Here is a 23,726-nt window from a genome sequence, read left to right on the forward strand (position 1 = left end):
TTAAGAAGAATTGCATCTTCCTTCATTATGCTATCTGATTTGTTCATATAAGTAGATTAACCTAATCATTATATATAACATTATTGATACATTCCTTCATAATGCCTGGAGTTAATGCTTGTTTACTCTCCTACTGTGACAAATTAGACCACCTACTCACATGCTTGTATTTATTATTAAAGGAACACACATGGAGTGCTAAAAGCCTGCGATAATACAACTGCAATATTTAGTTGCCTTTCTAGGCAATAATTTTGACAGCTAAATAGTTTAGTTCCTCCTCATAAAACCAGAAGGAATATAACAGCGACACAGTGAAACCTAAATAGTTAGCTGAGGAAAAAGAATAAAGGAGAATCTATAATAGAATTTTCCCAAATTAAGAGTACCACTGATCAATACCACCATGAACTACTAGCGGATACTGTGTATTTCAAACACTCTTTATATGCTGCTGTTCAGGAAAGGTGTTTGGACAAAAGCTAAAAAATAAAGACTACACTGCTAAAAAGCTAACCCTGGCCTTAAAGTTCAAAGAGCTTTTCATCTAGCAGAAGACACTCATAACATGTGGCTTGGGCCCACAAACACGTCTAGGGAGAAAGCCGAGTCAGAGCCTCTGTTTTTCATACACGTTAGTCAGAAATGTTTCCAGTGCCCTAGAAGGATTAATTTTTCTATTCAGTAAGTGGATTAAAAAAGAGTTATTATTCAATTTTTCCACATATATTAACCTCCATTATTCAGTTCCACTGCACTGAAGTTGCTCAAGTCCCTGATACCCCACTGAGCTAATCTGCACCCAAAATTTGATATCCAAGTCCCATCCACCATCAGTTTCATGTATTTACGTAGAGGTTAGTTCATTAACAGACATAGCACAGAGCTTAATGACGCAAATAAGGAATTAATAAACACAAATATAAATCTTCATCTGATAAAGTTCTTGTGCTATGACAAGCAAGCATGGATTATATCAATAACACTCCTGAAAGCAATTTTAGGCCAGTGTCTCAACTGCTGCATATGAGACATCTACCTAACATCAAGAGTTGTGCAAATCAACACCCCTGAAAATTCAGGTCTCTCTCAGCCTTGAATAATATATCACAACAAAAAGATCTTCAGGACACAAAACACTGTCTGTGGAAAAAGATAAAAACTGGAGAGGCTCAGGAAAGGGCAAAAAACCCACCACCACACAAAGACACTAATCTCATGCATACTACTTGCTTTGATTCCAAGACAAAGATAGATTTTACTAAAACTGCTCTGGATCAAAACCAACAGCAATTCCATACAAATTTATCTGAGTATTTTTGAATGGACAGGACTTCAGATACTGCCTGACAACAGTTGCTCAATTATGTGTTACTTTTATTACGCACAAGACTTGGCAGCAGCAGAGAACGTATGTCTGAGACAGTCCTCAAAAAATTTACTAACACTTCAAGATGCACAGGCCAAGTTACAATATGGAGAGATCCTAAAAATACTTCATTTTGCATGTAATTATTCACTGATAACAGAGGGAACAGAGTTAAGTCTGAGATTCGGTAATAGACTAAAGCCAATTGCTTCTTCTGTACAGTAACAAATTCTAAAACGAACATCTCAGTTGATGTCCTGCTGCCAACAGGATGTTTCAACAACAACTGTGTTACCAGGAAAGTCTTCGATCACTAAGCAATTTGTAGCTCTGCGTTGGAAGTATCATGTGAAAACAAACATACAGCTTCCAAAACAACCTTTGCACACATCCATTTCTCAAGATGCAGGAAGAATAAACACTGGCATTAAGACCCCTTTTTTTGACTATGAAACCACTTAAAAAATATTCACAACACCAGTGTCAACCAAGTTCATTACAGAAGCCAACTTCTGTCTTGCGTTTGCCCGCGAGCGCCAAACTATAATTAGATGCCCAAATGATGAATGATAGGCTTATACTTGTACCAGTTCTTGGGGTTTGTACCAGTTCTTGGGGCTTGTACCAGTTCTTGAAAGAGTATAATATCCTGAAAGGATTTACCAGTACTTCATATCAAGTGCATTAAAAACAAGCAACGAGAAATCACGTCACGTTAAGTCAAGAGCATAACTCAGTGTCAAAACCTGTTCCGATTAAAGAAACTGTTAGACAAAACAACATTTGCATTTTATTCTGAAATCCTGCATTAAGTTTACCATACCAGTAATGAGCGTTTTGAAACATTGAGAATCATATCACAGCCAAACCAAGACAGACAGACATAGACACATATTCCCACTGTTACATAGCCTTCTGCATCTGACAGCTTCACTGAGCTCAGTTAAAAATTAGCAATGGCAAACCAAGGAAAACAGTTTCAAAATAAGTGAAACAATAAATCTTAATATCCAACAGCAACCTTTTCACCTTCCCAAAAAGCAGCTTAGTCACAAGCTCATTTCAGAGCCCAGTTTTGTAGCATCTCTCTCGAAATACCGACAACGCCTCTGCAGGGAAGCTGCCGTTACCCCAGCATCGGAAGGGTTAGCGATCGACATAACTCAAGTTTATGTAAAGGGAGAGGAAACAGAAAGCTAAAGCACTACACCACTCACATATTAATGTAACTACAGGAGATCTGCAAGCTGACCGCCAGAGCTCAATTTTGCATTTAAGGGAGAAGGGAATGAGAGAAGAGGAAACAGGGAGGGGAAAAAAAAGTTTCCCCCTCCCTCCTGCAAGCAAATCTAAATGTGTTCATTAGATCCTCAGGCTTTTAGGAACAGTTACATAAAAATATGTAGAATCCGTAATGCTTAGAATGGGACTCCTTCCACCACTTCAGAAGGCTCTCCCAGATAAACCCCGAAACACCCAAGATTCACGGAAAAGGCCAGCTCTCCCTCCCGAGGCAGGAGAGACTCTGGCCAGATAAAACACAGGCTGGATTCACGCCTCTCGGCACCGGGGCGGCTGTGCCTGGGGATGCATTTCTCTCCCGTACACCAGCCCCGCTTGCACAGACCGGGGAGAGGGGGGCCGCGGTTAATTGGCATCTTTGATGTACCCAGCGGGCAGCTGCAGGAGTCCGACGGGGCTTACGTGCCATGAAATGGTGGATCTGACTGTCAGACACGTTTTACGGTACGGAGAGCTAAGAAACCTCTGCAAACCAAAGCCGGGAAGGGATAGCAGGAGGCAGGCAGGGAGCGGGATCAGCAGCGGCAGGGCCTGGAGGAGCTGTCAAGCCCAGCCGCCTCCCCCCGCCGGGCCGGGCGGCCCCAGCCCCGGTCCCCCTCCGCCAGAGCGGTACTTACGTGAAAACAAAAAATAAAGTAGTCGAACCCACTAATAAGGCAGCTGCTGTGGAGACAGGGATGTATTTAGTAGGTTTAAACCTCTTTCCAGTGCTGCTGGGCATCCTGTAGTTTACACATCACTATGTAAATCCAACCCGAGAGGAGGGAGCCGGGAGGATGCGGGGAGCCTCCGGCGCGGGGAGAGCGGGACCCGGGCGGCTGGGAGGGACGGGAGAGGGACGGGGAGCAGCTGACCTCCAGCACAGGAAATCCCACCCACACCGCCCAGCCCACTCGGCTGATGTCAACCAGCCCCTTAAGGTAGCGCTGCGGGGAGACAGGGGCGCGCAGCCAGCGCGGCCCCGCGGCGCCCGGCGGAGCTGCGGCCGGGGCCGGGAGCGCCGGCTCCTCGGGGCAGCCCGAGCCCGAGCCACCGCCGCCCGGGGCGCAGCGGGGATTGTCCCTCCCGCAGCAGGGACGGATCCGCCGCAGCAGGGTGGATCTCGTTCTCTCCCTCTTACGAGGAGAAAAGGGAAAAAAAAAAAAAAAAAAAAAAAAAGGGATTTATTGAGCTCTGCAAGGCTCTTTGTGGGACATTAAGGCTGCTTTAACAGTTCGCTCTACAACGCTGCTCTAGAGCTTGGGTGCAAAATACCAAAATACCTCGGCTGTGCGAGCTGCCGCGCTGCTGCAGCACCCCGCTGAACTCGGCAGGGCTCTGCGCCAAGGAGAGGGTCCCTTCAGGAGAAGCGTATTGCAGGACCAGGGCCTGCAGTAAATTCAGAACTAGTCAAGTTGGACACAAATTGTGCATTGCTAGCTAGTGAACAAAAGCATACGTTTTATTCGGCTAAACCCAGATGCACAGTATTAAGAGAACTGCTGCACTCTGCCAAATTTAACAAATTCTAAGATAAGTAACTGAGTGCAAACATAACTGAAATTACACTATACTCTGTTCTTTTTAAATCTCTTCTCTACTAGCATCAGGAGGCAGACATCAGAGGTAATTTAAGGTAACATCAGAAAGTTCACCAAACCAGCTTTCTAAAGAGCTCTGTGTGAGTAGCTACTCTGTTCACATGCAGGAGGCACCACCCAGGAGCTCTCCTTACTCAGAAGTAAACCCTCAGAGGGAGGAAGGGTTCAAGGCCACTTGGAAGTTTAGAAATCAAGACCAGGAGCTGCAGCTTGCTCCCTCCCTCCTGCTTTCTTCCTCAGCTAATCCCCCATTTGCAGCTGCCACCACGCAGATAACCACTGCATAAGACAACAAAAGCCACATCTGCAGCTTCTGTTGGGTATTCTTAAAAGTCAGCTTGCCCTAGAAGGTATATACTCCACTCCTGGTCTGAAAGAACATTATCAATTCCCATTTTAAGAGACTAGATGAGCTCCACAGTCCTAGAGGTATTAAGAACAGAACAAGTAAAACACAACAAAAAAGCAAGTAAGGGTCCTCAACTTCGCAGGAAAAAAAAAAAAATTGTGAGCATCAGCTTTACTATAAGCAAATCCAGCAAGTTCCAGCCTGAAGGCATATGGTTATGTGAAATCTCAGCTTTTGCTAACTGCCACCCTCCAAAAAAAAAAAAAAAAAAAAGGTATTCTCTAGCCCTTTAAGAACAACTTTAAAAATGTTAAGTTTTATCCAAAAGGGACTAAAGCCAGAAGACAACCTAAAATGAACTCCAGACTTAAGTTTTTGAGGAAAGGCAGGGACACCTACTTAAGTTATTTTTGAATGCTTGGGGGACCTTGAATGTTTCCTATGCTTCACTACTCCTTGTCATGCCAGCTTATTGAAATAAATGATTCTTAAAATCTTTGTAAATAACCAAAAGGTCAACAACTTTACACAGAACCAAACTCTGCATACTAATCTGAAAGCCTTCAGGTGCACCTACACTGGCATATTAAGTTGGATCAGAAGCGTACTTTGAAAGCAAATCTCTTGATCACCGTCACTGCAGTTTGATGCATATTGCTGAGTGGTCTCAAAGCAGGTAACTGGATTCCTTTTCAACAAAACTAAGCCAAAAGATACATTTCAGGAGCACACCTAATACACTCCGGTCATGAGTTATTTTACCACCACTTGCATGACATAAGCAGAAACTTCATCACTTTCATCATTTCAAGCCCTTTCCTCCCCCCCACTCAAGCAACATTCTTGGTGAAGAATTTCAGTTGCAAACAGAACCCTGATTATTTTTCCACTATTATTTTTATTTTAAACTGGAAAATGTTATCAAAAGGAGCATTATAGACTGTTCATGAAGTTTGGTTAGCATCCTGTAACGGACGATGCGACTTACTCAAACGCATTTCTTAGGGCTTGAAAAATAATAAAGAAGATATCTCCCAAGTGACAGTCAGATCTGCATTTTTTAGCATGGACATGCAAGTTTCCTTTCTAGGTGAGCAACAGAAGCATCCTGACAAGTTTCTAGTAGGAGTTAGGGAGCAATACACACAAGTTCATTAAGATACATATTTGGAGGTTGGTGATTTACTGAAATTTCATTCTTTTTAAGGACAAAGCCCTTCTGGAACAGTAACATTCCTTGAGAATACAGGAGTTATTCTTAAGGAGACTATTCCTACTCTGTTCTCTGCACTACATTACTTTCAATTGTATTTTCCTATATGGATTCTCACCTCTCTAGAAGTCTGCTTCTCAAAGGCAGCTTTGCAAGTGGGGAGGATTCAGCGCTCCTGCTCCTTCCACCCTTCAGAATGGTTTTCCCTTTATCACTCCGACATGCTAATGCTTCTCCACAGTCTCACTAACAGCCCCAATTTAGAGCACCAATCTTTCAAATCACTCCTGTTCTGAAGGGAGGTACTCAGCAGCAAGCAACTTTGCGGTTTTGGGGTGTTTTTTTTGTTTTTAAAATCTCCCAGCCATGCAACACTTTAGTGAGGGACACTAAAGATAACAGCATGAGTACGTGGTATCAGGGCACAAAGAATTGTAGCTTTCATAGCAATAAAAAAGGCGCATCTCCATACCTCAACAGATCTTGAAAGATCACTGTGCAAGCCTGGTCTGGGCTGCACAGTCATCCTGTGGATCAAGACACTTTTGCTGTGCAGCAGTGCAGTCACGCAGAACCAGCATTTCCAAAAGAGGGCTGAGACATTCCATGTTACAAGGCTACAGTGTTATGCTGAATTGTGTTTTGAGATTTATTTTTTTTTTGCTACACATTGTAGATTACCTATCAGAAAGCAATAAATTTCGGTAATTTGGTGTCCAACAATTCCCAGTTCACCTCATTTCCTTCCCACTAACGTTCCAGTTCTTGAGAATGGTCTATTTTCAAGACAGCATAAAGCGCGGCTGAGCAACATTCAATCTCACTATTAAAAGGCAAGTACATTTAAAGCCATGAGATGACACTACCATTCAAACAGTAAGGATGTCTGAAGAGGACTTGACTAAAGCAGAACAGGCACATCTCAGAACTGCTCTCCTGGAACACCTTTATTTCAAGGACTGTAGTCTCTGGATTCACACTACCTTATTAGCATGCCAGAACATTTTGGCAGCATTGAGGTAAACAGCAATGGCAGCATGAGTTAGGAAAAGATTTAGTGGCTACCCAAAGAACTAATACGGCTACAAAGAACAATCTAAAAATAATCTGGCAGAGTATGGCTACTAATTGCATATCTTTTTGCAAGATTTTACTCTGAGGTTTTAGCCCAAAAGAGAAAGGGCCAACCATAGAAGCTGCGTCTGAGCCACATGCCCGGGTACCATTCTCCAAGCTGGTAAGATGAAAGGAAACTCATGACAGAGCAAGCATCAAGAAATCTCGATTGCCATGCAATATTCATATCAAATCATGGCACTAATGTTAGCTGGAAATCAGCTACATGGTTAAGATAATTCTTTTATTTTGCACACTTGGAAGTACTGAAAATCCCTGGAATCTTTTAGTGGTCACGAGGCAATATAGCTCCTAGCTTGTATTAACTGTTGTCATTAAATGATGACCAGAATAAATAATTCTACTTTTCTTACCAGATTTGCTTACTACAACAAATGCATTGCCAGCCCGTGTAGTACGGGGTGACCTGCGAACTGTTCAGGGTCACTGGCAAGACCCTGGAGGATCAGCAACTAGGTGTTTCGTAAAAGCTGTTTTTCCCTCAAACTTGCACTGCTCAGTACAGAGGACATCTGGATCATCATGAGCAGCATAGTGCTGGCAAAAAGTCCACACAGGCTAGACAGTTCTGGGTACAAGCCAGGCCTACTAAGTTACCCATTGGAACTTTAATATGACCATTTTCATTTAGTTGTTCAAGTTTATTTCTTACTAGATATATCAAGAAATTATTGCCTAACAATGGCTTTTCAGCAGCCTAAACAGATATCCCACATAACTTTCTAGATGCTTCCATGGAATAGCATTTGCTTAGAACAGAACCAATGTAACATGTATTTCCCAACTGCAGCGATGGGGCATGTCAAGTTGCATTTATTATGAGACTTTGATTACTTTATTTACAGACTGATTCCTAAACCATCCCCACAAGAAACTACTTACATTAGAATAACGTAGGCCTCTGAACAGTTTTGAAGATTCACCAACCATCCTGTTTAAAACCATTAACAAGATGTAATTCTCCTCTACTAGGATGGAATATCACACTCTAAACGATGCTGCTGAAACTCAGAAAGCCAACAGTGGTTCATGTACCAGCAAATAAATTAAGATACTAAAACTGATAAGCACTATTTACATGAAGCAATGTAACTTTAATTATACCTAGTAGAATAGTCTTGAGAAATATCCTCCAAAGAATGCAAAATATTCAGTCACTTTAATGTCCAATCCATCTTTGTTGATGTTTACATAGCTATAATTGCTTTTATGGAAAAACAGCATTAGAAAACTATATACTTTAGCTACTTGAAATGAGGACAGCCAACACAACATGCATAGGCAAGAACTTGTGACACCATTAGCTTCTCTGTTAAGTAAATTGCACATCTTGATAGAACAGTTAATATCTACAATACAGTGAATCAGCTGATGCAAATTTGTAGTCAAGACTGATAAACAACAAAAAGCTGGACTTCTCCAGCTTGAAAGTTGAAAATAAGTTTGAGACTATAAAGTTCATGAAATACTTGCAGTAGTCAGACACCTTCCACAAAATAAGTTTGCTGTACGTAACATCTAATCCAGAATTGTGCTAGCACCTTGTTTGTACTTAAAACATTTGTCATTATATTGGTTAAAAGCATAACAGATAATCTATACCCCACAAACCCTAGCTTCACCATTAATATTTAAAAAAGTATTTCTACAAATGTAATTTATTTATGGATCTAATGTAGGCTGCATTTTCACTAGGAGACTATATCAAACTAGTTACACAAGCAAGTCTTTCAAATATGAACAGGTCTTAAGTCAGTGGTTAATGTCTAATGTGATAGAAGCGGACAAAAGTTTTCCATACTTAAATCTGCATATTGGAAAAATACACCAGTGGTCATAAATCTGATGCATAGCTGTAGATACTAGTAACTATTCAATGCTTAAATATGAGGAGATTTTTTTGCTCCTGTGCTTGTCAGTTTTCACAGCTTCAAGAATTATTTCCTTATAATTGCACAAGTTGCTTACTTGACAGAACACCTTCTTTTCACATGAACTACAGTCTGAGAAATCACTTACATGCACAATCTACTCTACAGCTGATGACTTCAAACTTTTCTTCACCAAGCAAAATAATTCTGGTCTGTTGCAGTTGCGTTTTGTTATCTCCTGTCTTGGAAAATGATATATTGTCAAAGATTGTTAGTGAAAGACTGGTAATTTCTCTTACTTCTATTTTAAAGGTAATTCTAGCTAAATCTAATTAGGAAGGCTTTTAAAGTAACTCCTAAATAAACCATCATAAAAGCAAAAATTAAAAAGAAGTAAATCCTTTGTACACACCTCACTTCACTAAACTAGTGCAAGTTTACACATAGACAAGACCTCAGGAATTTAAGAACACTTTGAAATTAGTTTGGCTAATCAAAATTAAGACACCAGCTTGCCATAGACACCTTAGAAAATACAGCTTGCTAGAAACAAGCCAGACCAGGCAGAACAGATAGGTGTACTGGGAACAGAAGAGCATAAATGCAGACAACTACAGAGACTTAAATGGAGAAAGGTTTGGGTTTGTTTTAAATAACCACACCACTGTTTTAAGTACTCAGCATTGAAAGCTGATGGCAATCAGTACAGGAGATCAAAAAACAATACGGCAGTTTATAATGTTATCTCCCCCCCAATCTCCATTTCTACACAAATAGTTGCAATTCAGTATTAGAAAGGTATCAAGCTGAGTTTTCTGAACTCTGAATCAGCCTTGTCTTTAGAGAAAAGTTTCTAGTACCATTAAACTTTTTCATTAAGTTATTCAAAGGAATGCACTGAGATGAAGCAGCATAAAGCACAGCATTTCTGTTGCGGGAAGTCAGAGTTCAGCATGACTCACCATAGCCATAAAGCACACCATCCGCCTTCTGGACCTGACAGATTCTCAAATTGGGAAATCCATACTCCTAACTGGTACAGTTGGTCTGCGCTGCAGGTGCTCCTTCACAGGCAAGTAAGTACTGCTCAGGCTGCGGATGCTTTCTGAACCAAATACCTCCCCACACATCTACAGAATACCAAGTGAGAAAAGAGATGGTATACCTGCACACTTCACCCGTCCTCCTCCTCCTCTTCTGCACAGCCCTATCACACTTCTTGCCGTGATGAAGGTATATGTACAGACTGATCCCTTGTTTTTCAGTTAAATCCTTCATATTTTTAAATTAAACTTTCCAAGACATTTAGTAACAAAATTGATAGAACTATTCAGACTTGTATTTTTGCCCTTTACATACGGGTATTTCTTGAGCATGTTGCATCAAAAATAATAAAGATTCACAACATTCTCATGTCTGCATAGTGTTGAGAAGAACTTTAATTTTCTGAGTTTTTGGTATCACAGAGAACTTGTGTTTGATACAAGCTACCTTATTACACAGGAAAAAAAATATCATCATTTACAGTGTTAAAATACAGCAAATTGGTATGTCTGCAATTTTGAATGAGACATTTAGTATCACTAATACAAGCTTATTCCTGGAGAAAAAAAAAAACCTGTTAGCGTAGTCTTCAAAATAATTAACATGGGATTTAGAGAGAACTATTTTGAATTCAGTTTTGTATTAGAAAACACTTAAGTCTACTTTTTTAAGACCTTAACTACCTGTTAAGAAGATACTATTTTGATGCTCATCAAAATTTAACTATTTCTAAGTTAAATTCATTATTCAGGTGACCTCAAACACCCATCCATCCAGTTTTATGCACACAAAACCATCAGTACCAACAAAGGCTGGGTTATTAAGCCTGGCTTATATAGCATCTTTCTGCACTTGAAGCAAGCAGAATTTGTACAAATTGCAGACTTTAGCACCTGACAATGCTCTACTAATACTACTGCAGTTTCCATTTTTACCAAAAATGGATTAAAACCTCTTAAAAATCTTCACTTGTACTTTAAGATTCAGCCATATTCTCAGTAACGCTGTTACTTAAGTTAGAAGTGCTTAAAAAGACTTTATTCTTTACCCAGCTGCATTAATAAAACTCCATTCCCCATTACTTTCATCTGCATTTAAAGATGCTAGGAGTTACCTTGCCTCACTGGGAGTAAGAGGGAAAGTAGCCACTATTCAACTGCAGGTGTTAAAATAGTCTAGAATCCATTTTGTCTCTAGAATCCTAGAGAGAAATTTAGTCTCAACACACCCCTATAAAGTGCAGAAATTAAAGATTCAGCAAGTTTCTGTACTATGTCTAAACAATGAATTATAGGTTTCTACACGAGCCATTTTTACTATGGCACAATACCTTCAAACAGGTTCAGACATTTAAATCACACTGAAGTTATTGCCATTTCAGAAACAAGTATAAGGCAACTGACATATTTTAGTAGTTGCCCACAGATTCAGGAAGGAACTTTTGCGCTACAAGCCCACCTTTTTGTCAAAGGACTGTTACTATTTTTTGAGCCAAGTTATTATTTTAAGACTCTCTATTGCCTGACAAGACTGGTCAGGTTCTATCATCTCAATAACCCTGTTAACAGTGAAGATGGTGGGAAAGCATGAATACCTGGTGACCTGGGCAGGGGGACAAGACACTACATCAGCTAGAACTCTATAATACTCGCTATAGAGAGAGCTACAAAAACATTTCAAGGACATCTCTTGGTAGTCTGTTACATATAGGAAAGTTTATCATTAGAATGACTTACACACAAAAAAAGCCTCATTTCACCAAGATCAATTTTAAAAATACTTACTGCTTTTTGATTTGTAGAACAGCACACCTATGGCTTCTAAAGTTGACTAACCATCCCTTAGTTTAGAAGACTAAGGCATTCTTCAGCCAAATGCCATCCAGAGAAGTTATTTTACTTAGTGGTCCCTCATAACTTGGCTCTGAGATTGCAGACTTGAATTAAGGATGGCTCTAATCCATGAACTGTAAACATGGATCAGTTAACCTAAACAGGAATGGAAATGTCTTGAAATCATTTAAGCATGCATAAATAAGTAAAGAAGAGAAGAAGAAAGGGTAATAAAATTAAGCAGGAGTCGTCGATATCTAAGATTAAGACAAATTGAATCATTCAAGTGTTTCCTCCCCTCTTCTGTACAATGTTTGACAGTGAAATCAAACTCACTCATTTTGCTGCCTTCATCACTTTGTCCCTGCAGGCTAAAAATGCATTCCCAGTAAGAGTTCTTTAAATAAAAAGCAAATCCTTTAAATGAAAATTTAAATTTATTTTGTAATTTTTAAATGTCATTTCTATCAATTTAGACACACTGTTTGACATTATCAGATCAGAGAATTTACAGTGACTCACAGATAAAAATTTGGCTTTTACATTCAAATGTTAAGTACTTCAGAATAGCTTTGTCTTGTTATTTCCAAACCAGAAACACTAAAGAGCATTTTATTTTGCCTTTCAACCATCTTTGTTAATTAACAGACTTTTGATATCTGCTGTACTTGAAGGGGAACATGCACAACACCAAAGGAATTACTTTGAATGAAGTGAGTACCTTAATTACAGTTCCAGATTTAAGACTAGTTCATTGTAGCATCAAAAGGCAGTGCTAAGAAAACAGACAAGATTTTCTAAAAAATATATTTTCCTCAGGTAGACTGCAGAACCTGACCTACTTGGAAAGCCTCTTTATGAAGATAAAAAGGTCTTGCTATCCAATGTTAACATCATACAGTCTTAAAAGTTTAGCAAGTTTTGTCCAGTTTTCATAATTATTTTGGAAACAGTATTACAGAATTCCATCGCTATCCTAACACTACCCTTGTATTAGTGGTTAACAACGAAATTCATTTAATCTATCAGACTTAAAAATTGTGTTGATTTTATTGCTTACTATAGTTTATTTTCCTACTCTCTAGCACTAACTTGAAACCGGATAAACAGAAAACATTTGTAGGGAAGATTTGATCAATTTCCCCTTTCTGGCAAGGAGGGGGCCCCTCAAACATGTACAACAGTTAACTCTTCCAAAGCAAATGCCAGACTGCCACTCTCCAAGAGGGACAGCCTCCCACGATGCATCTTAAAAGTTCAGAACCCCTCCAGTTTGTAAAAACAATGCAAGCTCCAAAGCCCTGGGAAAAAAGCTTTTAAAAGCTTTTTAAATTAAAAAGAAATTTTAGAGTACAACTTTTATGATATGCTTACATGGGGAATCTCATAGTAAGGTACTCAGTTAAGATTCCTTTGTATACACCTTAGTATAACAGGCTGCTGCTGCCTTCAGTCAGCAAGTAGCACATCATGGAAGATCTAGGACCACAGCAACAACTTTGTGCTTGAGTCAAGCATTTGTAATATTAACAAATTGGGGGGGCGGGGAGGGAGCTGAGATTTTATTTTGTAAGAGGAAAATACTTCAAGTCTCATGTAATACATTTTCTCCCCCACCTTTATTTTCACTGTCTGATGGAACATCATTAATAGCGTGCCAGGAATGCTCTATCACCTGATTCCAGAAGTCTGCTGCATTTCAAGAATCACAGGCACATTCCCTGCTCAGGAACACACAGCAGAAAAAGTGTGAAAGGTCTGTTATATTACAGTTTTAGAAGCCATATAAGAAACATGTATGTAATCTTAATCTTCCCTGTTGGTAAAGTCTGTTAACCTAATTAATCCACAGGTATGATGATATGCATCTCAACACTCAATGAAACAAGTGTATTCATAAGCCTTTAAAGTATATAGAAAACTCAGTTCTGTCCTCTGATGCTGTTTTCAAGTTTGTTTTATTCACTCTTTTGGATGACTATAAATAAGTGTTTCCACTATGGAAAAGAAAGTTAGCACAGTACATTTTCATGACTGGGGAATGGATTTTCTGAAGACATCTTCAAAAGGGCAAAAGCTTAGAAAAAACAACCTGAACGGTGAATTCAGTTCCTTATAAAGTCCCTTGTAAAAAAAAAAAACAAAACCAAAAACAACAAAAAAACCACCCAAAAAAACAAACAAAAAAACCCCACCAACCAAACAAAAAAGAAAAAGAAAGAAAAAAGTAAAGAAAAAACTGCAAGGCCCAGGATGATTTATTGCTTTTCTTCAGTTTTTTCCTTGGTCTCTTTCTTCTCAGATTCTTTGCTCTCTTCCTTTACAGAAAGCTCTTCTAGTTTTTCAGCAACTTTATCAGCACTATCATTTTTGTCTGTGCCTGCTAAGAGATTGATTAGGAAAAAAGTTACATACAGGCAGTAACGGATTTTCCTGTTTCAGGGGAAAGAGTAGAGACGTGGAAGGTGAGGGTGGGGAGAGACAGTTGATATTTAGAATAAGAAGAAAAGTAAAGAAATTCTCCACTGAGCAGTGGAGTGATTAATTCCATTTCTTTTCCTTTGGTAATTACTTCAGATGTCAGAATTCAAGAAATACCACTTGCATATTTTAATCACTAAATGAGGGCCTAATCATAGTGACTGAGAAACATGTAACATTTGGTCATCTTTGCTGCTACCAGTACAGACTCCATACACTGTCCAGTCAAGTAGATGTCTCAAGTCCTTAGCTTCTTGCCTACCTTAACCAAAAAACCAAAAGTCAAGTTCCCCAGTTTGGAACTGGGGAATAGGAATTTCTTAAGACTGAAAAATTCCAATCTAAATTTGTTGACTGCAGACCACTAGTAATCTGTACTTTAGAAAGATGGAAGGGTTTATTTTACGTATCTCGTCACATAGGCAATTCTACAAGGCAGTGCATTCATCTATTAAACAGATAGACCTGGGAAAAAATGCTACAACTTCATACACATTAACAACTATAAAAATTAAGTATTCTGCTTGCATGATTATATATCTGTGGAATTTGCGAAGGGGAACTGGAAGGAGGAAATATCACTCTGGTTGCAGTGTTCACAGTTCACTTGCGTACTATAAACCAGATATGCTTCCTTAGTAGCCTTTCCAAAAAAGCAATGTCCCAACAGCAATTGTAACAGCCTTCTACAAAAAAGAAGGCAGTTGTCACTCCTGTGAACTATTACTCTCGCAGACAGAAAAAGCACCTGAACTGAAGGCTGCAGTTCAGTACAGAGTGAGTCTGCTAAAACACAATGATACTCCAGGGGACTATAACCATTCAAACAACTAGAAAAAGTGGCATGGTACACTTAGACTTTTAACCTTACCTTTCTTTGCTCTCTTGTCTACTTCATTCCTGCATTCTTCAAATTTTGCCTTGAATTTCTGTGCATCTGTTTCAGTAAAGATAGAATATTTTTTCATTAGTTTTACCTCCTTGCAACATTGAATACTTCCAATCTTGAGGAAAGATACCAGAATTTTGTATAAATAGAACTTGTAGGCACTTACGAAGTATTCTAGTTTAAAATCATCCAAGAGGCTATGCAAAATTCTTGAATCACATCTTTGTGCAGAAGCAGTTTGTTTTCTTTAGCAAGTCTATTAAAGCAGCTTATTTTGCAAAATATTTAAAACATAATGCCAGAAGGAGCTGTTTTGTAGTTATTGTAACTCCCAGCTGTCCCTAGCCTACAGGAATAAGAATATGATGTCAGAGGCTGCTCATATGACTATCTGTGAGCAAAAGACTCAAGATTAGCTTTGAACTACTATCCTTGTCAACTACATTACACCCTAAAAAGACCTCCACATCCTTACCATAACATAGGGTTCTTAACATCAAGAATGGAAGATAAAGCCTGTTTCATTAATACAGCATATTCAGACTCAATACCCAAAGGCCTGGACTCAAGCTATTCCTGAATACAATAGCTAAGGAAGTATAACCTTCATTATGTTTTGGTCTAAGCCACCAACAGTCATTCCAAGCAGTTGATCAAGTTACAATAATGTTTTTACATAAGTAATACAAGCAACAAGACACAAAAGTGGATTAGGCAAGGCACTTTCTAACACCAGAACTGTAAAGGTGGCAATTTGGTACACCAACTTGGTCTGACTGACCACATGAGGTCACTGTTGCCTCACAGGAATTCAGAAGCCACTGTCAAACTAGTCCAGGAAGTATTTGTATTGATTCCTTTCCAAGCATCTCAAAAAGGAAAGCTACCTGAAGGGCATACTTATGTGTGTTCACCTGTCATCTGCTTAGTCAGTACTGCAAAGGGTAAACAGGCAAAAGAGGACTACTCCCTTGAGACAAAACACTCAATAAGCTGAACAACCTCTACCAGAAAGAGGGAAAGACTTTTGAAAAGATGAGCAAATAGTTACCAAAACCCTTTAATTTCACATTTGATTAAGAAAGAAGCAAGTTCTAAGCAGGTGGATCAGAAAGATTTATTTGGCTAAACAATATGATGTTGGAGACTTGAGGAAAAGGAAGCAAACAAGGTATACTAAGCTCTTCCCAGATGTAGGCAAATCCATCTAGTTTTAAAATATACAGCCACCTAGCGTATAGGGAGAAGAGGCAGCTAACACACTAAACTTGTGTGGCAAATGGTAAAGCAGGAAACACAACAACATTTTTCCACTTTCATTTTGCCTCCCCCCCCCCCCCCCCCCAAGAAAAAAAAGCCAGTTCTTTGATTCAGTCTCAAGGAGTTGGGAAAGCTACCACTGTCATTCAGCCCTACCAGCAGATCCATATGTAATTACAGACCTCCTTTCTGTTCTGGTAGTCAATGTAATCCCTCCAAAAAAACCCAACTAGTACAATCATTGGGCTTGACTAGCACTTTTCACCAAGTGTTCCTTTTAATCAAAACAAAGAAGATACTACATACTTCATTAAAAAAAAACCAAAACAAACAACCTCCTCCCCCAGATGTTCTGCTAATAAACAAGGACCAGAAATCTCAAGTCAGTATTTCCTTGCTTCTAATGCAAAAATGTAATCTTAACTACAATTGAGCACCTGAGATAAATGAAAGCAAGCTGCATGTATTAAACTCTACCCCATAGTATTACTGCTTTTAGTTTTATTCTAATTGGCATTACACTTGCATGAAATGGCTTAGGTTAAAAAAAGTGCCTAGGGCGGAAAGCTCTATAAATATTACTGGAGACCTAATTATTACACTGTTTGTCAACATGTATGGTTAAGTGATTAACTGACTTCTCTCAGTTAAAGCGGTAATTAGCTAACACTACCATGCAGTGGTAAGACACAGTGTATCTACAACAGTGGTTTTACAGCAGTGTTTAGACATGTAGTGTAACGTAACAGTATACAATCAATGTAAGTTCAGTGTCAGTCCACTCACTCTCTGCATTTAAAAATCGGATTGCCAGAAGTTCAGGCTTGGGGCTTTCATCTGCAAAGTCAGCATGTGTGTTCCAGACCCATGCCCTGTCGCTCCCAGCATTAGGCTTCAGCTCCATTAAGGGTGTGACTGAAAAGAAAGCATTAAAAGATGTACACAGCACAACAGTAAATGTTTTCCACACCAGCCTCCACGAATCTTACTGACAGCTGACTGCGATGGTTATGTAAAGCACTTTACACAGAATTACTGTTGAATAAGTAGAAGACAATAGTGCCCACCTATATTTTTCCTTACATCGTCAAATAAAATGATGCAAGATTACTGTATAAAAGAATGCTAGATTCCCTATTGTTAAGAAACTGAGAGTTTGATTCAATTCTTGTTTGAAACAGATGACTGTGATACTAAGAGAGATGCAGTCACTAAACACAACTCTGAAGAACAGTCAAATGGTTTAGGAAGAAAAGGCATCCAGACAGACAAACAGTATTCATTCTTCTTTTGCACACTGAAAGTACTAGGTACTACAAAAAAAATAATTAAAAAAGTGTTATTCCTACAATTAGTCATCAAATCAGGTTCATTTCTCTCCCCTCAGTTTAAAGCTCTACTACAAGGTATTACAGAATTCTGCAGTGCTGCAAGATGTGCACAGCATATTTTCAATCCATTTATTCCTTCTCAGTAAACAGAGCCCTTTCCCTCCAAGACACTATAATTACTTAACCTGACTGATTGGAGAAGTTGGAATGCTACTTCTCACACTACTCTAAGAAACTTTGCATGTGTGTAATGTAAAAAATAAGCAGGGCTTTTTTTTCTCCCCGACCCCTGGGTCCTTTTAGTTCAGGAGAAATCTGAAGAGTCTACTCACTTTTTTGCATTTTTTAAATTTAGAGATCAAATTACATTTTGTTTCACTTAATGTTTAGCAAAAATGAAGAGTCCTTTTGTCTGCCCGTAAGTCAGCATAAATTCAATAAAGTAGGCAGTTTTTCCAGGAAAAAAAACCTCTTGACACGAACACCATAAATTTATAAATTCTGTTTTGCATATGCGCAACATTTATTTTCCTAAACAAAAGGTTTATTCTTACTCGTTGGTGACTACACTGCTTTCATGTTTGCCATTTCATTTACTAAACAGGAACACTTGTGTCCTCTGATTAGTCTGACTTTCTGAAGAGATCTACCCAAAGAAAATAAGCATTAGAGCTTCTGACTGCAGATTTGTATTAAGGTACTTCGAACAATTTATTTCAAGTTATCCAAAAGTAGTTTAAATCCACAGAATACTATATACTCTTCATATAAAAACTTGAGTGTTACCAAAGCAAGCAAGTGACAAAGCATTACCAAATTAATGTACTTGTTGCTAGTTATATTGACTTTCAAGTCTGTCTTGCCCTTTCATGTTTATTTTTATTCTAAGAGGATCAAAGGAACAAACCTCTCCTGCTCCATCAGCTCTCAATACACATTCTTTCTGAATGAGTTCGCAGAACATACGATGTTCATTTCAGTTTATTTCACAAGCAGAGAAAGGCAGCCACAGATTAGTTTAGCACCTCAGTATGTTTTCTGATGGTTAAGCAATTGCTTCTACTAATTCAAACATTTAGCTCAAAGTAATAATTATTGTGATTGCTTATTTCTCATTCTTTTATGAAAACAAGACTGTATACACTAATTTCTTATCCTAAACATTATTAAGGCCTACATTTTCTACATTCTATTAATCATTAAAAAACACACACACAGGGAGCAATCACATAAAGTCTATCTATCCCAGCTAAATTTTGAAGTGTCTTTCAAACACTATCAGAGTCTGAAGGAAAAAAAAAACCATAAAACCAAACAACTTTAAGATGCAGTTTTGCAGGCAATCATCAAAACCAACCACAGCTTCTTTCCGTTAATTAAAAATAAGCATTCATTGGTTTTGATGCTTGTAGCCTTGTGTGCAGAGTAAGAGACAAATCTTTTACAGTCTAATATAAATTTGCTGTTTAAAGACATAGAGCAATTCTCTAGCTGCCACTAAAAAGTCACTGAGCTCTTAATCTACAATGTACAATTCTATAAGCTTATTTTTAAAACAAAAATAAGAAGTATAGCAATGTATAACATACTATAATGGTTTGCACAGATTTTTAGGGTTTTATCCCTCCTCATGAGGAGGCGAATTGTTCCCTTCTCCTTGTGTTTCAGGAGTTTTACATCACCAGTTCCTCGTTCTTTCCATTCTGGAAGGTCATTCTCAGATGCAAATCGGAATAGCTTTGCTCGCCTTGAAGAAGAGAGAATTTAAGAAGTTAGCCTGCACGTAGAAACATTTATCAAAACAGCATACTCAACTAAACAGTACAGTTGGTTTTTTAAAAGCCACACACAAGAAAGAAAAGAATTCATTTTGTAAGGTTCCCTGTTCTACTTCTGCATACAAATTTAGAAACTGATATGATAAATTCAAATTTAATAACAAACTATTAGGAATGATGTAATAGCTATACTAAAATTCAACAGGTTCTGGACACGCTTTTGGGGGATGATTAGCATATTTGGTGTAGCTACCTTAATTTAAAAGGTTGCCTAATTAACAGCTTTTGCTACAGCTAGAGTTCTTTCTATACATTATGAATACAACTGCTCCATCTAACCAGCAGTATTTATTGATTCAAGAAATTGAGCAGCTTGATGCTAAGTAAAGACTCTTGTATAATTCCAAGACCAATGTTTGATCAACTGTTAACAAAATGCCTCACTCTCTAGAGCCACTCATTTCCTTTTAACTCCAAAAACCTAATTGTTGCTAATCTTAAACCAGGAATAAAGAAATCTTAGTGCTGCACTGCAGTGCAACATACCTGCTTCAGAACATCACTGTTTAATCTTCCAAGATGCCAGTGTGCCAAAAGAAAAACAGGAGTAGTTTGGGACATTAGTCAAAACTGACCCAAGAGACAGTCTGAGCTCTGCTAGTGAGGAGTTTAAGACACTGCTATAGGAAAGGAAGCACCTGCTCACACTACGGGATATAGAGAGACATACTTTTCTACAAAAGAGCAAGGAATAGGGACTCGTACTAAGCCAGGTCCTTCAAGAGAAGGTGTCAGACGTTGGAGCAAGCTACTCTAACAGATGCTCTGATGCAGATGAACACTTTGTTCCAAACCAAGTCCATCCTTCCAAGTCCACCTGGCCTTCAGTAGGCAATTCCCCTAAGCTTAGCTATCAGAACAACCAGCATTCAAAAAAAGGATTCCTTTCCTCCTTCACCCCTTTGTAGACATAAAAATGAACCTACAGAGCACTGGAACTTAAAACTATTATTCCCCACCCATCCCCCCTTTTTCAATAAAAAAAATTATTCTTTCTATCTAATACTGCACATCACATGTGCAGAGAGGCCTAGTGGTCAGGGATCTCACCATGCTACTTGTCAGAAACTGACCATCGCTTTGGTTTTTACCAGAATCTGCTTAAGGAAAACTCAAATCTCTCTTCCAGATGAACAATACCCTTCTGTGATTAAGTAAAAGCAGTATTTTTTAAACCTATTTAAAAGCAAACACATCATGGATCAAATTCAAAACACTTCTTAAGCCTTTAGCCTACACAGATTGATCCACTGTTCTTTAGGCAGATCATACATCTTAAGCAAGCTATCCCGATTTGATAATAAGCACAATCTAAGGATAAAACTATGTTTAGGACAACAGAAAGGTACTGCCACAAACGCCCCAACATTGTACTGCATCTGTTGCTTTGTTTCAGTATATCATACACCACCCTTTACAACTGGGGATGCACAGCAGCAACGCTATATACTTCTCATTTTTTTCCCCCAAGATACTTTTTTTATACTGTGATCACACAATTTCAAACTTCTAATTATTATCCAAGTTAATGTTTTCTTTTAGGCTAAAAAATAGTGAAGCCAGATTTGTAATATCAGCTCCCTTCTATTGTTCCAGACTTCAGAGTTTCTTTTGGCATTATTATCAATCATCCTCCCACTCAATCTCTGCCACCACAGTAAATACCAATCAACTTAGGTTGCCGCTTCATACACAGAGACTCCTAACAAGTTATCTAGCTTTTTATAAACACATTCAAGTTTAAGCCTCATGAACATTTAGATAGTACACAGAAATATTCTACTTGCATCTTAAAGAGTTCTTCCTCATCCTCTTCCAGAGTTTTTATTTCTTGCTCGGGAAGAGAAACTATGGGCTCAAACTGAGGATCATGGTTAGAATCATCTGCATTTTCAGTAGAAGTATCATGCTCCTCATGTGTTTCCTGGAGAAGGAAAAAAAAAAACACACAAACCAAACCACAAAACTTGCTATGTACCTAAAATCTGAAGTACTCGTATCTGTGCTTAAAATGAAAACATTTATGACTATTCAACAATTAGATCTTAGTAACTGAAATACCCTGTAACAATAAGGAAAAATTATTACAGCTGAAAACAAATGGCTTTAAAGTCAACATAGTTATACTAAGAAAATAAAAAACCAAAACAAAAAAAAACCCCAAAAGGTACTCTTGCCATGCTAGATGTTTTAGTCCCACCACTCTTATTAATTGTACAGAGGCTTGGCCTTGGAGCAATAGCTCTTAGTTATGGAAAAATAATTTCTTCAACTATTTTTCCTATATGTGTTTTATGCTACTAAAGCGCTACTGTTTCTTAGTGGCTCACGACCTATCATTAATGGCAACCCCCCCCCCAACACTAAAGCAACCACCTAACCCATCTTAAGGAACACTTTACATCCAAAAGTTCATTATTCTAGTTTTAGGTATTAGAATCACCCACAATCAAAGATAGTTTTGAAGCACAGTTGCAACACTCATGAAATAATTTAAGCTGCTTTTTTTTCTTTAAGACTCTTTGGGGAGCTTTAGGTTATAGGTAAATGGCCAAAACACTACTTTCTATTTAGTTATTTAGGAATCTGTCATAGCATTCATTAAGCTTAAGAACTGTTTTTAGTATGTGACTAGTAAGTAAATGATAAACATCTCTAATACTTTGTACATATGCACTGCTAAGAAGCATTCAGTAGAGAAGCCTAGAAGGGAGATTCATCTGCAAGTTTAATGAAGCCACAAACAGCTATCTCAGGTCAAGGGAACTGATTTGGGTTTTCTTGTTGTTGTTTGAATAACAGAGACAGGAAAAACAGTCTACACATTAGAGACACTTAAATCCTATTTTCACTTTACGGGTGAAAGAGTCCACTCTTATAGGCTCTATTGAGAATATGCTTTACAGAGCAGGTACACACCGCACATGCATAGAGCAACCGAAATGAAGCAGTCTAGTAAAAAACCCAAACCAAACCAAACAAAATAAAAAAACAAACCAAAAAAGAAAAGGGGCAAGGGGGGGAATTAGGTAAGAAATGTTGCAAAATAAATTCTGGTTACGTCAACAACATCACACCAGCTATCGCTAGTTTTATGTCCCCAGTGTTCCAGTGTGTAAGAAAGAAGCAAGAAAGACATTAAATCACATCTGCTTTCAAGAAACAGGAAAAGAAACGTTGGCCAAACTTTTATATATTGTCTCCTCCAGCAGGAAGTGGCACATGGTAATTCACCACCCGTTCTGCACCTGACCAATTAATTACAGAAGCCATGAGACATGCATAATCCACAACGGCCACATGTGAGAGAAAGCAGATCCCGTTATCACGATAAGATCCCGCCCTGCCACGATAGAAAGCACGTGGGGGGCTACTGCTCTCGCCGGGCCGCGGCACGAAGGGCTCAGTCAGGCGGGCTGGGGGGAGGGGCGGAGAAGCGGGAGGAGGAGGAGGAGAAGAAAGGAGGGAAACGGGGAGAAGGATCACTCCGAAGCGCCCGAGTCGCAGGCGAAGCCGCGGCGCCTGCGAGAGGCCCCGGCTTCCCCCCGCTCGGGAAGGGACGCCGCCGGCGCAGGCCGGCCGGAGCGGGACCGGCCGGCCCAAGAAACAGACGCGCCCCAGCCGCCCGAAACGGCCGGGCAACCCCCAGCCCCGCCGCGCCGCGCTAGGCGGGGGACGAGGCGGCGCGGCCGCTCCCTGCCCTCCGACAAGGCCCCAAGCTCGTCCTTCCCGGGCCTTGCTTGACCTCGGGTCCCCCCGCCCGCCTAAGCCCTCCGGCTCCTCCGGGCCGCCCCACGCCCCGGCGGGCCCTCAGGCCTCCCCCGCCCCGGCCCGCTGCCCCCGGCCGGGCCCCAACCTGTTTCCGTTACTCTCCCGCCCCCATCCGCCACCCCGGCCCGCGCTGCCTCCTCTTCCCCCCCCCCCCCCCCCCTCCACCGCCCGCCCGCCTCCCCCCCTCAGCCCCAGCCCTTCCCGCCTCGGCACCCGGCTCCTCGGCCCGCAGAAACGCGCCCACCCCCCCTCACCTTAGTGTCCGCCATGGGGCCGGGCTCGCTCTGCTCCGCTCGCCGTTGCCGCCTGGCCGCCGAGCTTCCTGCCGCGCGCCCCCGCCCCTCCCGCCTTTACCTCATTCCCGCAGCCCGCGCCGCTGCTGCCGCAAGGCACGATGGGAAACACCCACTTTTTTTCCCTCAGCCCGGCGCTCCCGCCCCGCCCCCGGCGCCACACGAC

At 39.9% G+C, this 23,726-nt stretch overlaps 2 protein-coding genes and 1 non-coding gene across 8 annotated transcripts in view; all 3 read right to left on the reverse strand.

Moving 5' to 3' along the window:
* Positions 1-3,534, reverse strand: part of ZDHHC8 (zinc finger DHHC-type palmitoyltransferase 8) — a 123,641-nt gene extending 120,107 nt beyond the window's left edge. For 3 of the 6 annotated variants that reach the window (XR_008236564.1, XR_008236563.1, XM_052796342.1), the window contains exon 1: positions 3,289-3,534. Coding sequence is in view for 1 of the 6 variants with exons in the window: in XM_052796342.1 (XP_052652302.1) it covers positions 3,289-3,392 (104 nt within the window). In the remaining 5 variants the exon portion in view is untranslated. The remainder of the gene's footprint in view (positions 1-3,288) is intronic. The other 3 variants (XM_052796343.1, XM_052796345.1, XM_052796346.1) reach the window with 2 other exon arrangements.
* A 6,708-nt stretch (positions 3,535-10,242) lies between these two features.
* On the reverse strand, positions 10,243-23,678 carry RANBP1 (RAN binding protein 1). Its single transcript, XM_052797569.1, has 6 exons — positions 23,522-23,678; positions 21,284-21,420; positions 19,248-19,405; positions 17,114-17,242; positions 15,050-15,115; positions 10,243-14,080 (listed from the first exon to the last, which is right to left on the reverse strand). The coding sequence occupies exons 1-6, from the start codon at positions 23,534-23,536 to the stop codon at positions 13,956-13,958; spliced, it is 630 nt and encodes a 209-aa protein (XP_052653529.1). The 5' UTR covers positions 23,537-23,678; the 3' UTR covers positions 10,243-13,955.
* Positions 14,833-14,965, reverse strand: LOC128146673 (small nucleolar RNA SNORA77). Its single transcript, XR_008236816.1, has one exon. It is a non-coding gene; the product is annotated as a small nucleolar RNA SNORA77 (small nucleolar RNA).
* Positions 23,679-23,726: the final 48 nt, after the last annotated feature.

The sequence above is a fragment of the Harpia harpyja genome, chromosome 9 (assembly GCF_026419915.1).
Source record: "Harpia harpyja isolate bHarHar1 chromosome 9, bHarHar1 primary haplotype, whole genome shotgun sequence".
NCBI classification, from domain to species: domain Eukaryota; kingdom Metazoa; phylum Chordata; class Aves; order Accipitriformes; family Accipitridae; genus Harpia; species Harpia harpyja.

What these genes read in the sequence shown, in the direction of transcription:
- RANBP1 (XM_052797569.1), bottom strand. An exon ending in AATCTGTGCAAACCATTATA is followed by an intron (nt 17,243 to 19,247) that starts GTATGTTATACA and finishes CTTTCTTTTCAG; the next exon opens with TCACACCCTTAATGGAGCTG. An exon ending in CCGATTTTTAAATGCAGAGA is followed by an intron (nt 15,116 to 17,113) that starts GTGAGTGGACTG and finishes TTACTGAAACAG; the next exon opens with ATGCACAGAAATTCAAGGCA.